The sequence below is a fragment of the Onychostoma macrolepis genome, chromosome 11, assembly GCF_012432095.1.
Source record: "Onychostoma macrolepis isolate SWU-2019 chromosome 11, ASM1243209v1, whole genome shotgun sequence".
NCBI classification, from domain to species: Eukaryota; Metazoa; Chordata; class Actinopteri; order Cypriniformes; family Cyprinidae; genus Onychostoma; species Onychostoma macrolepis.
In genome coordinates this window covers 6,295,582-6,312,234 of record NC_081165.1, presented here as the reverse complement: position 1 = coordinate 6,312,234, position 16,653 = coordinate 6,295,582, and the positions used below count along the sequence as shown (strand labels likewise).

Here is a 16,653-nt window from a genome sequence, read left to right as displayed (position 1 = left end):
TAGCTGCTTCAGAGATGTTGGAGGAGAGCAACTGGTTTTGTCAAGCTCTCTGTGGCCGTTTTTTTTTTTTTCCCAGTAGATCCGTGTTGTCTGAACACAATCCTTGTTAGTGTTCAATGTTCCTAATCAATCACTTTCGGTTTTTGCCCACTATCCTTTTTCGCTGATGAAGTCTTGCCATGCTTTGTCTACGCAGTCATAATCGTAAAGACTGTTGTTCTTAAAACACCAATAAATTGTGCTTTTATGATTACAGATGCTCCTGCTAAACGGGCCAGGATTTGCCATTTTAGGAAGATTTGCCATCCTTCAAGATTTGCCATTTTTGGAAGTTTTGCCATATTTGGAAGATTTGCCATCTATCAAGATTTGGCATTTTTGGAAGATTTGCCATATTTCAAGATTTGGCATTTTTGGAAGATTTGCCATATTTCAAGATTTGCCATATTTGGAAGATTTGCCATATTTCAAGATCTGCCATTTTTGAAAGTCTAACAAGTCAGCCTTTTAACCAAAAGCTTGTACTAAACACTGCAGAACACAACTTATACTGCACTGATACACAACCTAGAGAAACAAAAGACAATGAAAAGATCAATAAAAGATAATTGCAATGTTTGTTTTTTCACTGTAGCCGACAGAAATGACATATTTCCGCTATTATAATAATAATAATTATTATTATTATTATTATTATTATAATGGGTGTTCATGTAATTTTGTCCAACCCCTGTGAATGTTAAGTGATTTTTTTGAGCAACAGTAAAAAAAAAAAAAATGATGCTGATGGTAGTAGAGTAGATTAAAAAGGAGTAAAATACATAAAAAATTAAGGTTTAAATACATAATCAAGTAAATTTTCCATTTTTCACCAAACGATAATAATGAACTCACTAACGCAATAAAGTGGCAGCTCTTATTATGTGATTTTATTAAAAAAAAAAAAAAAAAAAAAGGAGAACAGTACATAGTTTGTTTAGTTATGTCTAAGCTGCGGCCACATTTGCAAAATTTCTTTTGCAGGCAAAAAAGCTGTATTAGCTATTGTCAGTAGTGTAGATGCATATGAAGCACAGCTCACACAGAAGTCACTTTCAAACATGGCGAATTCTCATGACTAACTGTCCTTGCAACACAAAATCTGAAATTCTTTCGACCTGACACACAATTTCAGATTGCATGCATTTCAATTACATTTATGCATTCAGCCGACGCTTTTCTCCAAAATTACTTAGAAAACAGAAACATAAGCAATTCGTCAAATATTCATAATATACAATGCCAGGTTTATTATAGGTTATGAATATTGTTTTGCCTTTAAAAAATGTGCTCAGATTCAATCAAAATGACTGGATTTTACATGCAAATATTGTCAGACCAGTGGTAAGTGTGCCGGCGCATTACAGCAGAGTAAGTGAAAGCAGTCTGCACTCACCTCCAGCAGAAAGGGTAGCTGTGCTTGAACGAGCTGGAGCTCACCAGACGCCCATTCTCCTTCAGCCACTTGATTATGTTTTTGTCTGCATCCTGAAAGCATCGAGGACAGACAGAACAAAGTCTCAGAGCGTGCGGCGAATAAAAGCAGACAGTGTGTGACTATTACAGAAAAAAGCACATCTGTGGCTGCAGAGCTGGCATCGAGCACCGCTGCAGATACAGGCCTGGCTTTACGGCTTCATCTACAGCTCTGGAGTTATAGAAATGTATGAAGCGTTTGGTCTCTACGGGGCCTGTCACATCCCTGCGCTCACGCAGCTGGCTGCACTTTTCATTGACTGCCTTTCAACAAAAGTCATATTAATTCACTTTAATGGAAACGTGTCCAGCGTGTCCTTGTAGCAGAGCGGGCTGAATTGGCTTCCTGTCTCATGCATAATCGATTTTGGGAACCTTTTCTTAACCTGTGAGGCCTTATGAAGGTTATCCATATTGCTCCGGGAGAAAACTTTAACCTGCAAGGTCCTACATGAAACTGCACCAGTGTAGGGTCAACACTATTTATCATCACCAGCGTCGCTCTTCGTCCAACTATCAGTAAACCAGCACAATCACGCTTGAAGTCCCATGACAACTTTTAAAAGCATTTGAAGCACAAGATCTATTAATTATGCATGTTAGATAATAGCTTAAGTAGGCAATTTAAGAAAATGTCTGTATTACGTAACTGTAATTATTTGCCCATTATAAAAGTCTGTGCATCTTCATACAAATTGAGATGTAAGCTGTATCCATCAGGCTCCACCATTCAACCCTGTTAGCACACTTTATTAGTTTTCACAAAAATACCAAAATTAGCTCTCGTAAGTCTCATCACTTTTGTGAGTAAAAAAAGAAACAAATAAATGTATTAACATTTTAAATGTAAATAATTTTAATTTTATTTAAATTTGTTAAATAAATTTATTTTATTAAAATAAATAAATGTATTGGATTTCTGCATTTCTTGCCTACTACTGTTAGACCTATCTGAAAACATAATCTGTTAAAACCTAAAGGTTTATTTTAATGAATATATTGTTTTATTTTATTTATTTGTTCTATTGCTTGTAATTTGCTAAATAGTTCTTAATTCATTACAGACGGTTTACTTAATTTTCTATTAGTTAGGCTATTAGCATTTGCAGCGGTATCAGAATCAAGAGTTTATTCAATCTTTGTCATATATTGACTAAATGTAGAGGATATGTTCTTCAAAATACAAAAACAAAACAAATAAAAAAAACACTGAAAATTATTCATTTGTAAGTCGCTTTGAATAAAAGCGTTTGCTAAATGACTAAATGCAAATAATGAAAAAATGTCAATGTTATGCACTACAAAAAATAGACTTCTATTAACATCCAGGTTTGTGTTTTGGAATAAACAATAAAACAGAGTGTTGCAGGGTTTATATTTATTTGTTGCACCCTGTTGTGCTGAAATACTGTCTTCAAAATTTTAATGCATGTGAATATATTTTTTAACATTGTGTCAGTGGCCCTGTTGACAGCCCTAGTTTGGGTTGACGAAAGAGAGTAAATGACGACAGAATTTCTGGGTGAACTATTGTTTGGCATCGCCAACATAGTTTTTCAGACCCCCAAACTGATGGGGTTCAAATCTTAATTAGCAAACCCACCGGTAATTTACACCCCGATTCAATATTTCCAAAGTAAATGCATGAAACGGTCAGTGAGTCTGTCTCTGCTGGCTCTGATTCAAAGACACGGGTGGACCGTGTGAGCGCTGTGAGCGCACTAATGAGCGCTTAGGCAAAGAGAACCTGACTATGAGTGCCGAAATATGAATTGACCGAGCAGGACTATGATGAAAGCTATTCTCGGGAAACAGAGTGGAGTTTCTCTGGCACTGGGCTAAAGCGCTGACATCAGCACTCCCATAGTCCCTCTGTCACCCATCACACCTCCACACTGGAGACAAGAAGCTCCCTTAGAGTGCATCTTCATTTGTGTGGGGTTCAACTGCTGCTCTGAGTGCTGGACTCTCACTCTCACTCACACACACACACACACACACACACACACACACGTCTGGTTAGTTCTCTCCATAGGTGTAATGGTTTCTATACTGTAAAAACTGTATTTTCCATCGCCCTACACCTAACCCTACCCCTTACAGGAAACTTTTAGCATTTCTACTTTCTCAAAAAAACTCATTCTGTATGACTTATAAGCTTTTATACCCTCAATTTAGGTCCCCACCATGACACAAGTCCCCATGAGTCTGTGTGTATTCAGGTTTAGGTCCCCACCAGGATATATAAACCTGTACACACACACACACACACAGACGAGTCTCATCAGCTGTACAGTTCACCAGCAGAGACGCCTTCGACAGCAGCTCAGCACTACTAGCATTTGTCTTAATGTCAGCATGAAACTGAAGCTTTTGTTTTCCATTATATTTTGGAGTGAAATGGCTATTTAACAAAAAAAAAAAAAAAAAAAACGGTTGTTGATTGCATTGTGTTGTGCAGAAAACTAAGCTAAGGAAATTCAGAAAAGCAGCAAGTGACTGCCTTCATGAATGAGCCACTGAATTATTCACTCAACCAATTTGTTCAAAAAAGAAGATTCATTCAGTAGCACTGTGTGTTTCTTGGAGACATGCATCTGTTTTGCTGTGGTTTTGCTTCAAACTATTTTAGTTGGCAAAAGAGCAAAAACACAATACTGGCTCTAAAATGTAACTCACAACATTAATCTTTACTGTTAATTGAACTGTTTTTATTTTATTACTGACTGCTCACTAGTCTTCAATAATGTCTAAACTTTATATCAGGTAAGGCTTAAGTCTCGCGCAGCCAGAGCTTCAGTCTGATGGCAGAAGGTCTGGGAACCTCGGCCGCTTTGATTGGCCAAGGCCCACACAAGTGACCATATGACAGACCGGTAAAGCAACCAATGCTTCGTTTTGTGCCGCACCATTATTTAATGCCCAAAAAGAGCATGTCTTAAAGCAGTTGGTAGATTGTGCTGGTCATTATGGAAATGATCTGCTGCGTCTGTGTTCTTTAATCTGCGCATTGTCAGTAAATCACACAGAATTTTCCTCTCCGAAGGCCGCGTGTCCACCAAAGTGTTTTTAGCCAGATGAAAACGCTCCGCTGCGAGATGCTGTGGTTGCTATGATACGGAATATCCGCTGAAGTAATGGCAAACGCATCGCGAATTAAATGTTTCTCCAAGCATTATTTTTCTTAATTATATGGTAGACCGGCAATTTCATATGGTAAAGACATTAATCCTCTGAGACGAGCAATATTATCTTCTCTGTTGTTTAGTCGCAGTACAAGCAAGATGTGACGGTTTCTCGGTATTAGTCCCGCCCCCTCCTCCACTGTGATTGGATAGCTGAGCAAAAAGTGACAGTGATGAGCGCTGCGTTTTATCCAAAGTTGAACATTCTTCAACTCTCAGCGCCAAGGAAAAAACGCCCGAACACTCAGCACGCTCCTGGCGTTTTAAAAAATGCGGAGCTCCCATTGAGAACAATTGAAAATGAAATCTGGCCCCAAATATTACACTGTTAGTGTTTTCCTGTATCCTGCAGCCCTGCTCTGTAAGTGTGAGTGTGGTGTGCAGTGGAGCTCACATGAGGAGCTCTGTGTGTGCACGTGAGCCTCTGATGAGGTGGACAGCAGACAGCAGCATCCGTACCTTCACATACTGACCGGCGAAGTGAGTGACCTCTGCAGTGAAGACGCCGGATGAGTCCACGGGGCAGATGGGAGCAGAGTCTCTCTGGATGATCTTATAGTCCATACAGACGCGGTAATCATCCTGCAGACAGAAGAACACAACACCCGTCACACTGGGATCGTGATTCTGAGAACATGACCATGAGTGTGTTCCTGTGTCTCAATTACAGAACATCAGGGGAATGAACCTCCACACAACGACACACAGGAGAGTCACACATCCTGCTCGAAACAACCAGAGGAGAGACACTGCTTCCTGCTGCAGGAGCTGCTCAACTCTACACTGATAAAGACTGATGCTTCTTGGGGTGTTTGTCTGAGTGTTGCAGTGCGGTTGTCAGGGTGTTCTCGGGTGTTTGTCAGTGTCATTATGCAGCTATTAAGGGTGTTGCTATGCAGTTGCTAAGGTGTTCTTGGGGTGTTTGTCAGTGTTGCTATGCAGTTGTTAGGGTGTTCTTTGGGTGTTTGTCAGTGTTGCTGTGTGGTTGCTAGGGTGTTCTTGGGTTGTTTGGCAGTGTCGTTTTGCAGTTATTAAGGGTGTTGCTATGCATTTGCTAAGGTGTTCTTGGGGTGTTTGTCAAAGAATGTTGCTATGCAGTTGTTAGGGTGTTCTTTGGGTGTTTGTCAGTGTCGTTATGCAGTTATTAAGGGTGTTCCTATGCAGTTGTTAAGGTGTTCTTGGGGTGTTTGTCAGTGTTGCCGTGTGGTTGCTAGGGTGTTCTTGGGTTGTTTGGCAGTGTCGTTTTGCAGTTATTAAGGGTGTTCCTATGCCGTTGTTAAGGTGTTCTTGGGGTGTTTGTGAAAGAGTTATGCATTTGTTAGGGTGTTCTCAAGGTGTTTGTCAGTGTTGCTGTGTGGTTGCTAGGGTGTTCTTGGGGTGTTTGTCAGAGTGTTGTTATGCAGTTATACCAGGGTCTTCTTAATAGCTGCTAGGCTGTTTAGTTTCTACATGGCTGCAAGGGTACTGCTACCAGTTGCTAGAATTTTTGAAAGACTGTTGCTATGTATTTTAAACAGTGTTTTAGGTCATTTCTGAATGACTCCAGGTATGTTGTCATGCTGTTGCTTACGTGTTCTGGAGGATGCCAAAAAGTTGCTATGCAGTTGCAAGAACATTTTAACAGTTTCTAAGGAGTTTTCGGTATCTTTTAATGTGGCTGCTAAATGTTGCTATGCAGTTGTTATGGTGTTCTTGGGTGATTGCCAGAGAGTTGCTACAGAGTTTCAAAGGTGTTTCAGGTAGTTTCTACATAGTTGCTTAGGTACTGATATATGGTTGCTACGGTGTTTTGGGTGATTGCCAGGGTGTTGTCATGCAGTTGCTAAGGTCCTCTAGGCTGTTGCTATGGTGTTCTTGGAGGATGCCAGAGCGATGTTTTGCAGTTGCTAGGGTACTCCCAACAGTTGCAAGGGAGTTTCTATTCACTTGTAAGGGTGTTCAGTTTCTAAAGTATTTTAGATAGTTTTTATTTGACTGCTAGGGTACTACTATGCAGTTACTAAAATGTACTCAACGGTTGCTAGGGTTTCCTATGCACATGCTAGGGTCCTCCAGGTCTCTGTCATGCCGTTTCCATGGTTGTTAAGGTTTTGCTATACAGTTACTAGGGTGTTCTTGAGCATTGCCAGAGTGTTGCAATGCTATTGCTTGGGTGTTGCAGGTAGTTTGAGCATGGCTGCTAAGCTATTGCTATGCAGTTGCTAGGGTGTTCTGGGGGATTGCCAAAGCATTGGCATGCAGTTTCTAGTTCTTCTAAATGTTACCAGGGAGTTGCTAATCTGTTGCTAAGGTGTAGTGGGTGGTTTTGTGTGGTTGCTAAGGTACTGCTATGTTGCTAGGGTGTTCTGGGTGGTTGAAATGGCATTTCAGGAGGCTTCTTGGTAACAGCTATGCAATTGCTAGGGTGTTCTGGATCAATTAGTAAAGTGACAACATACATGTCCTGAGCAAGAAACATGATTTGAGGAATCATTCATTTGTTTGGTGCACAAATGCTGCAGGACGACACACTCTCAACTTTAATAATGCCTGTTAGAGGTTTGATCGGATCATTAATCTGCAGTGATAGTGATCTATATCAAAGATGCTTTAGTGCAGTGAAGTCTGAGGACTCCAGGACATTTGTGTCCTATACTGCAAGTACTGCTTGCTCTCCCATAATGAATCATTTCAAGTCCCTGAGCTCATGCGGCTAACAGCAGGATTGTTCAGTGTTTAGCATCATACGTTTGTCCTTCTACCTTCACAAGTTCTTCTGTCTCTGGCACAGAGAGGAACCTCAAGGTGATGCTGACGCGAGGCTTGTCTGCATCAAACATTTAGCCACGGAGATGAGGACCAGAGTTCACTTTACTCTCATTAGATGGAATGGTGCTTGAGATGCTCACATGCCTTCAGGCTGAAATTTTATATGAGTTTCTCACCAAAAGCTTCTTCCAGCCACTCTTTTTAATAAAGCACTTCAACTCTGCTTTAAGGCTTATTTGATGGCCCTAAAACTTTCTTCAGTCATTGTCCTGACAGGGACTGTTCAAGGATGTCTTGGATCTGTTTCTTTGGTTCATGCATGGTTTTTTCTTACAAATGAAATAAAACTGAAATGAATGTTTTCACAGCTCTGTTGAGAATGCACCCAGACATGTGAATTCACTCATCTCAGATGGAAGAGATGGAAGATTTTAAATAGTCACGATGTATGTGAAGAACCTGAGGTCATTTACTGGTCATTACTTTTATTATTACTGCTAACTGTAATTATTCAAACTCAATTTACTGTAGTCATTGTTAAGTATTCTGTGTTGTTCTCAAACAGGGTTTCTGCAGGTTTTATGAATGTAAATTTAGAACTTTAAGAAATAAATTGAATGGATAACAATACATCAACTTATGGCTTGAATATCTCTGCTCTCAACCACTACGAATACGAAACCGCTTTTTACTGACACTTTTAATCCCACTGAAGAAAAGTCTTGATTTCATCAGGATTTTTCATCTTGTTTCCCAGGGCAAATGTCTAAAGATTCTTAAATCAAGATGCATTTACTGGAGAAGACATAAGATAAGTCTTGTTTTAGGAGAAATTGTTAAAAATGTTCAAATGGAAAGAGGTTTTCATTCCTCACTGACAGATATTTGTTATTTTTTTAAAGCATAAACTCACTTCATTTTGCTCTTTTTGTTTATAAAACTAGACTTCATATGTTCAATTTGCATCTCAAATGAGATGATAGATATAGATAGATATCAAACCACTGCTTTATAAATCAACATTATCCCAAAATCCCTGAAGGACACAATTTAATGAAAGCACAATGTAGATGTGACTTACAGCTCCAAAGTATGGAGCCTGATGGACCACTCCTGTACCGTCATCATCACGCACGTAGTTGTCCACCACCACCGAGAACGCTCCACTCTCCTTACACTGAGAAGAAAAACAAGCGTTCATCAAGATCACATCTGACATCATAACATGAAGTGCTTTACACAGAAACACTTGTGCGAGTGTCATAGCATCTGACTAATGACGGCATTAGAAGAAGCAGATTCGGTGCAGCTTGACCCAGAGATCCATTTCATTTAACACTAAAATATTTTTCAGATACACAAGTCTCTGCATTCTGTCATCTATGTTCTTCTTAAACAAATGTGAGAGTTTGAAACGGTCAGCGACTGTGAATCAATCTGCAGTGACGCAGCATTACAGTGTTTACCTTGATGAAGTACTCAAACAGAGGCTGGTATTTTTTGCCCTTCAGGGTCTTGCCAGGAAATCTATAAAGACAAAAACACACTTTACCAACACAACTCCACGGAGTGGTTAGAGAACTACTGAAGGAGCTGAAACATAAGACAATAATGCCAAAACTCTCCTTGACCTTGAGAATATGAACATTTACACGTGCCTACGATTGATCATTATAGCAGAAACAGGTGGGAATTTAACTCAAACTGTTACTCGAGGTATGAACAGACAGTCTCAGGCGGTTTCTGAACCATTGTCACATTTACATTACCAATTCAGAATTCAATTAATCGTTATGTTGCTCCAAGACCATATGACTTTCTTCTGTGGAACACAAAAAGAGCACTTGTGAAGAATGTTCATGCTGCTCTCTTCCATATAATGACAGCAGAAGGGGATCGAAGCCTTCAAGCTTTAAAAAAAAAAAGCACATGACATGCGCAGTATGTTCTACACACACTAGATCTTCTTGCTCATTCAACAGAGTTGGGCAAATCACTCTGTTAAGTTGGATCTTTTTAATAAGTTGTTTAATTGCTTAATTAAAATTGCTATAGTTTTGTTTTTGAAGCTGGAAGCTCCAGTCCTCATTCGCTGTTAATTGCATGGAAAAGAGCGGCTGGCACAGTCTTCACAATGTCTGCATTGTTTTACATCAAGAAGTGCAGTGAAATCAACTCCACTCGTGCTTCTCATTCCAGTCACATCATCTCCTGCTGAACATTAATCAAAAGCAGAGAGATATTAATCGATAATAGCAGTTCGGCTCAGGACTAATCCCACAATTCCTCAGCTTACTGTTATCAGCCCAGCACACCGCTCAGAGAAACGCTCAACACACACACACACACCGCAGGATCTAGGGGACTCACTGCACTATTTTACATTTTAGGTAAAACTGCAGATTTCAGGTGCTTTCCTAGACCTTACCTGTCGTGAGAAAAACAGTGAGGTGGAAACCAGATCAATGGCCCTCTAACGAATCAATGCACAATGACTTGTGTGTCCTACTTTATAGGGCTCAGTGTTCAGTACATACATACAGGAGCATGCTGATTATTACTACATTAAACAGCTGTCAGATGATTAAAACTGAATGAAAAATCATTGTATTGAACCTGCTTCAATGTTCCTATAAATATATATTTTTGTGCTTGTGTGTATATATATATATATATATATATATATATATATATATATATATATATATATATATATATATATATGGCAGGTGTGCGGCTCACAGGATGTGATGTCATCGTGCGCTTCTGTGCTAATCACCGGCGGTAAACTCACTTGTCCAGAATGGTGTACTCTGAGTCGGATTTGAAGAGAGCGACGAGTCTGGCCTCCATCATGATGTACATCTTCTGCGAGCTGTTATCTGAGAGACACAGAGGAGAGACTCATCAGCACAAGACACAGCATCACAAGAGTTAAAACATACTCTCACAAATATGCACACACACACACACACACACACACACACATATATATATACTGCCGCTCAAAAGTTTGGGATCAGTACGTTTTTTTAATGTTTTTTAATGGAGTCTCTTCATCAAGGCTGTATTTATTCGATCAAAAATACAGAAAAAACAGTAATATTGTGATCGTATTGCAATTTCTAATATTGGTTTCCTATTTTAATATACTTTAAAATATAATTTATTTCTGTGACGCAGCACTGAATTTTCAGCATCATTACTCCAGTCTTCAGTGTCACATGATCCTTCAGAAATCATTTATTATGAGTGTTGAAACTGTTGTGCTGCTTCATAATGTTTTTTTGGAGCCTGATACTTTTTTCTTTGATTCTTTGATGAATACAAAGCTAAAAAGAGCAGCATTTGTTCAAAATAGAAATCTTTTCTAACGATATAAGTCTTTACTATGACTTTTTATTCATTTAACACATCCCTCCTGAATAAAAGTATTAATTTCTTTAAAAAAAAAGGAAGAAAAAAAAATGTACTGACCCCAAACTTTTGAATAGCATTGTATACTGTAACACAATTTTTTTTTTTTAAATAAATGCTGTTCTTTTTAGCTTTTTATTAATCAGAGAATGCTTAAAAAAAAAAAAAAACAGGTCTCGAAAAAAAAAATGAAGCAGCATAACGGTTTCCAACATTGATTATAAATCAGCATATTAGAATGATTTCTGAAGGATCATGTGACTCTGAAGACTGGAGTAATGATGCTGAAAATTCAGTGCTGCGTCACAGAAATAAATTATATTTTAAAGTATATTAAAATAGAAAACTGTTATTTTAAATTGCAATAATATTTCACAAAATATTAGGTGATAAGGTGACCTTTTCACCTTCACTAAAGCTTTGAATTTTTTCCCGCTTATTAATGCTGAGAATGTCTATGATACACAGAGTTCCAGGCAGAATGAAAAAGTGGAGAAAACTGTTGGTTTGGTGGTGAAACGTGCACCATTTTTAACATTTTTGAATGAAGTCTCTTCTGCAAGCCAAGACTGCATTAATCTGATCAAAAACAGAGCACATACATTAAAAATTGTGAAATATTATTACAACTTAAAACAGCTGTTTTCTGTGTGAATATGTGTTAAACTGTAATTTATTTCTGTGATGCGCAGCTGTATTTTCAGCATCATTACTGCAGTCTTCAGTGTCACACGATCTTCAGAAATCATTCTAATATGCTGATTTGCTGCTCTATTATCAATTATTATTTGTGATCAATTATTACTAATGTTCTTATTATTATCATCAGTGTTCAAATATTACGTTTTTGCTGCTTAATATTGACTACATTTAAATATTCTATTTTATTAATGCATTTTATTTTTACTTATTAATAATAATTATTAAAAATGGAAGCTCAAATCTGCACATGAATCAAAATGACCTTTTATTTTGGTTGAACTAGGCCTACACATGATGCATATTGCTGCATTTTTGTGTCATACTGTGATATATTGTTCAATGTTAGCTCGCTGTGGGGTAAAGTGTGCCAGCAGTGTCTGTCGACAGATAACATGTAGTCTAACAGTAATACAAGCCTCACAAAACACATTAAACTGGGACTGAAACCCCCTGAAAGAGGAGCGTTTAAGCAGCTCTGAGTATTGTGACACACGCAGAGAGAGAGAGACGGCGCGAGAGCATCAATAAGAGATGGCAGGCTGTGAAAGACTGAGCGGAGCGTCATTGGTATTCAGTGCGTCTCTCTCCTGCAGCAGACGGAGGAGCTCACGAAAGACTCACAGCGCCCCCTGTCTGCCGCCGCACACGCCGCTCAAACTGGGTCAAGCTTTTACTCAGGATCTTTAGAGGAGAGCCGTGTATAAAAAGACCACAAAGAGCTATTTTTACAGAGCAGGCTGTTTTTAAGTGAGCTGATTTGAGGTTTCTGCAGCGCTGCATCGAGGTGAAGGAGATACAGCAGCGTCTGAGACGCCAGAAGAGGTCAAGCTCACTACTGTTTGCACCGTTATATCTTTTATTCATTTTCTACAAGGTTTGGGACATGTCCGAATACTACAGGTGTAAGGGTCCACAAACATGATGGTCGTTGACGTACTTCGGTTTTGACGTCACGGTACAGCGGGAGAAAAACCTAAACATAAAATTGCTTTTATTTTTAAATTAAACAGTGGTTTACAGAACAAATTGCTCTTTCTTCAAATAAATCAATCATAATTTAAAATTTCCTAGTGATAAAACTATAACTAACTATAGCCGTTTCACATTACTGCAAGGTTACAATTAACCACAGAGCCCAAACTTAAAATTAATTACTATTTATTTCTAAATATAATCAACACTCATCTTAAAAAAAAAAAATTTTTATGCAAACATGAAAAATTGCATTCTATAATAAATAAAATAAAGCGATTACATGAGGCATGAGATGTTTATTTCATGTTAAAACTAGTAGTAATAAACAATTTTTAACACTTTGAAAGATGTTAGTTTCTGAATAGTTGATGTGTATTGTTTTTCCTGCTATGGTGCGCATCAACTATTCAGATACTAACATTTTTCAAAATATCTTCTTTTGTGACACAACCTTCATTCTGGAAGTGAACTTGATTATACAATTGTTTAATGTGTCAAACAGCTAAAAATAAATAAAGATTTGCTTTCACATAACTACAGATAAAATAATCTATCACTCTTAAAAGCAATACTAGTAAATCTGTACCTTCACCTAGACGCAGATTAAGTTTTAAAAAGTAAATGAAATGTTTATTGCAGTCTAAAGATGATCAAGTTATTGATGTGTCAAATAACCGAAATAAATTATCTAGGGATGCACCGAAGATTTGGCAACCAAAATTATTAATAAGCACAAAGACTGAATAAATTGTACCGAACAATGACGTGATGTGATCAAATAGAGGCGCGCACTAATGCAGCAAACATTAGTGAGTCTGCAGCGAGGAAGCAGTTAAAACTGCGTAAAAACAGTCGCAAACAGCGAGAGACTGCATTGCTTTGCATTTCTTCGATGAGAAGAGGAAGGGGTGGATGATGCTGGTTACTGTACGATGATTAAAATCACGATATGGCCTTAAAACAATTAGTAAATAAACAGCAGGATGGTGTTTTCTAACACACGCACGGATTGCAAAAAAAACAAAAAGCAGCACTGAGGCCTTCCTGGGGCTTTCCGCCAAAATAAAAGCTCCATCAATAAATAAAATAAATGTTAGTATTGTAATTTTACTGTTGTTGTTAAAATGAAACAAAAAAGTAAGACAATAATAATGATGGTAATTATTACGACAGCTATATTAACGCATTTATTATAACACTCACACACAGTGTTGAAAATCTGTAATAGATCTGGATCTGTGGGAAGAATTCTCTTCTGCTCTGCATCCTTTATGTGTACAGTAAAATACACATGCCTGATTCAAGAGGGGGGTCTCAAACATTACTTATTCATTTTAAGTTAAATTGTGCTTCGTTGGTATAATGTCTGCTAGAATGTTAAAAAATGTTCAGTGTTAAGTAAATATACTTAAATTTTTGTAAAAATATAATTTATTTTTCTTTGAAAACAAATACAGAACTGTAAAAAGCTAAATTTGGGTATTTAATTTATGCAATGGTGAAAAAAATTGTCATGGGGGGGGACAAAACAAACAAAAAAAAGCATTTCATTTCGGTGCATCCCTAAGATGATCGTTACTGAATCACTGAGAGGTGAACCGCACCTTTGACCTTGACGTAGATGAAGTCGGGGTTGACACAGAGGGCCAGGTTGCTGGGCAGGGTCCATGGCGTGGTGGTCCAGGCGAGGAAGCTGACCGTCTCGTCCTCCAGCAGAGGGAAGGTCACGATCACAGACGGGTCCTGCACGTCCTGAGGAGCACAGGAGCGCAGAGATGAGCCGAGGCTCCGCTGACGAGCACAGAGCGCAGGAACTCAATCACGCACCTTGTAGTTCTGATGGGCCTCGAAGTTGGACAGGGGCGTGTTGCAGGCGGTGGAGAACGGCATGACCTTCACCCCTCTGTAGACCAGACCCTTATCATACAGCTGCTTAAACACCCACCTGAAACACAGCGGAGCACCCAGCATGCACCACTCCACTCAGATCATCACTAGGGCTGTCAAAATGGCTGAAAAACTAAATTCGAATTAAGTACTTAAACATTATCAATATTCAAATTATATTCAAATTTAAAAAGGCATAATTTCTGTTAAGGGGCTCTCTCCTGAGGCCACAATATTACTAATGCACGTTTCTTCAAAGCAATAAAATAACACAACTATCTTTGAAAAAAGTGCATAATGTTTAAAATAATGTTTAAAAACCATATATAATTAAGTTGCTTAAACAATTAGAAACAAAACGGTATCATGTATGAATAGTTAATACAAAGGACCAAAAACCAATCACAAAGAGTACCTACTTTTTTCATTTAAAAGCATGAGATGCAGTGGGACGGGGAGAAAACCGCCATAAAGTCTCGAGACATGTTTTTTAAAAGTTGAACTTGCATTAATATTTACATGCTTTCTAAACATGCGGCTCTCTTGTGCGAGACGCGAGTGCAACGCTGATAGATATGTATGCGATAAATATGTGTTCTGTGTGAACGGCTTGGTTTTGACATAAAACAGCATCTTCTCCGCATTGATGTTCTCTTTTTTCGCAATATTTTGAATGAACAGCGCAGCAGCGCCGCATCTAGCAGGTTCGGCTGGATTGGCTAAAAAAAAAACATTATAATGCAACGACACCTACATCGTCATCGCATCTCGTGCATCACTGATAATGCTGCCTGACGCACGCCTCATGGATTTATATTTTAAATTTGACGAATATTCGAAATCTGATTTTTTTTTTTGACAGCCCTAATCCTGATTCAGCTTCGATTCATTAGGATCTACAGGCAATCAGGTGCGGTCCAGCTTTCTCAAGGAAACTAATGCTGCAACAAACTAAACAGTACACCCTGTCAGCTGGTGCATAATACTGAAATATGTAAATAATGCGTAAACAAAATATTGAAATTGCACATAAGGCGGCTTTTATAATAATAAAAATTCTAAACTTTTTAATGAACTATTAATTTAGAATAGATCATGCTTTAGAGTTTTTCTAGTTGGTTTTATATGTGCTACAGAGCTTTTGGTTCACTCTTAGCAGTTTGTGTTGTTTGTTTGTAATGCTGGTAAACTCCTGGTGATTTTTACAGTGCATTTGTGGTGATGTAATATTCTTCTAGTAAAGAGTTTTCATTCGGTGCTTGTGAACTCAGAGATTCACTGAATTACGAAGCGACCTCGGTGTTTGTCAGAAAAGTGCAGGTAATTCAGCTGGATATTTTTACACGAGTAACTAGCCTCTGTAAACGATGAAATCAGCTCACGTCCACATGAGGAAGTACTTGTGTCTGAACAGGGCTAGAGCTGCATGTGCATGTTAAGAGCAGGAGAGGCAGAGATCTCACCACACGGTCTCCATGAACCACGGGTACAGCGTCTTATAGTCGTGTCTGAAGTCAATCCAGCGGCCCATTCGTCTCACCGACGTCTGGTGAGCACAGAGTCACAATAATCAATCACAACAATCATGATAATACTCTCATCTAAACCCATCTGCATCACTTAAGACAAATGAACATCCGGTCACATGACTCTCACGCTATACGAGTTTCCTAAAGGACACAACAAACAGAAGTTGTTACTGATGGATAGCCTTCCCCTCCTCAACATCTCTCTGATCAATAAGCCGCAGGATTAAAATCACAACAACTAGTTAAGAGACTCAAGGACTAGTGACATCTGATGTTAGCAGCGGAGAAATTAACTAGCTGTTTTCTGAGACTGTCATACATCGGTTTTTCAGTCCATGAGAGGTTTAATCTGTCTATTGATGTGTAAAGGCTCATTCACACCATGAACAGTAACTACACTGTAAAAAAAAAGTTGAGCCAACTTAAAATTTTAAGGCAACCAGCTTCAGCAGATTTTTGAGTTTTCTCAACTTGTCGTTTTAAGTTTATACAACAAAAATTTGGGAATCTCCCACAAAAATAAGTTGAGCAAACTCAAAAATCTGCTGAAGCTGGTAAAAAAAAAAGAAGTTCGCTCAAATTTTTTTTTTTTTTTTTACAGTGTATAAAGATAACGATAACTATATCAGCAGCATCCACAGCAGCGGATGACGATGTTCAGTTTATTATAGGCACTCACTAGTTTTGTCATCTGC

General features: G+C 38.4%; 1 protein-coding gene across 1 annotated transcript in view; it reads right to left on the bottom strand.

The window, feature by feature from the left end:
- The window catches only part of iars1 (isoleucyl-tRNA synthetase 1), a 79,646-nt gene that overhangs the window by 58,064 nt on the left and 4,929 nt on the right, over nucleotides 1-16,653 (bottom strand). Inside the window, exons 4-11 of the mRNA XM_058790729.1 lie at nucleotides 15,893-15,975; nucleotides 14,370-14,487; nucleotides 14,147-14,294; nucleotides 10,243-10,330; nucleotides 8,915-8,975; nucleotides 8,530-8,625; nucleotides 5,160-5,282; nucleotides 1,436-1,527 (exon numbers count right to left, since the gene is read on the bottom strand). Of these exons, the coding sequence (XP_058646712.1) occupies nucleotides 1,436-1,527; nucleotides 5,160-5,282; nucleotides 8,530-8,625; nucleotides 8,915-8,975; nucleotides 10,243-10,330; nucleotides 14,147-14,294; nucleotides 14,370-14,487; nucleotides 15,893-15,975 (809 nt within the window). The remainder of the gene's footprint in view (nucleotides 1-1,435; nucleotides 1,528-5,159; nucleotides 5,283-8,529; nucleotides 8,626-8,914; nucleotides 8,976-10,242; nucleotides 10,331-14,146; nucleotides 14,295-14,369; nucleotides 14,488-15,892; nucleotides 15,976-16,653) is intronic.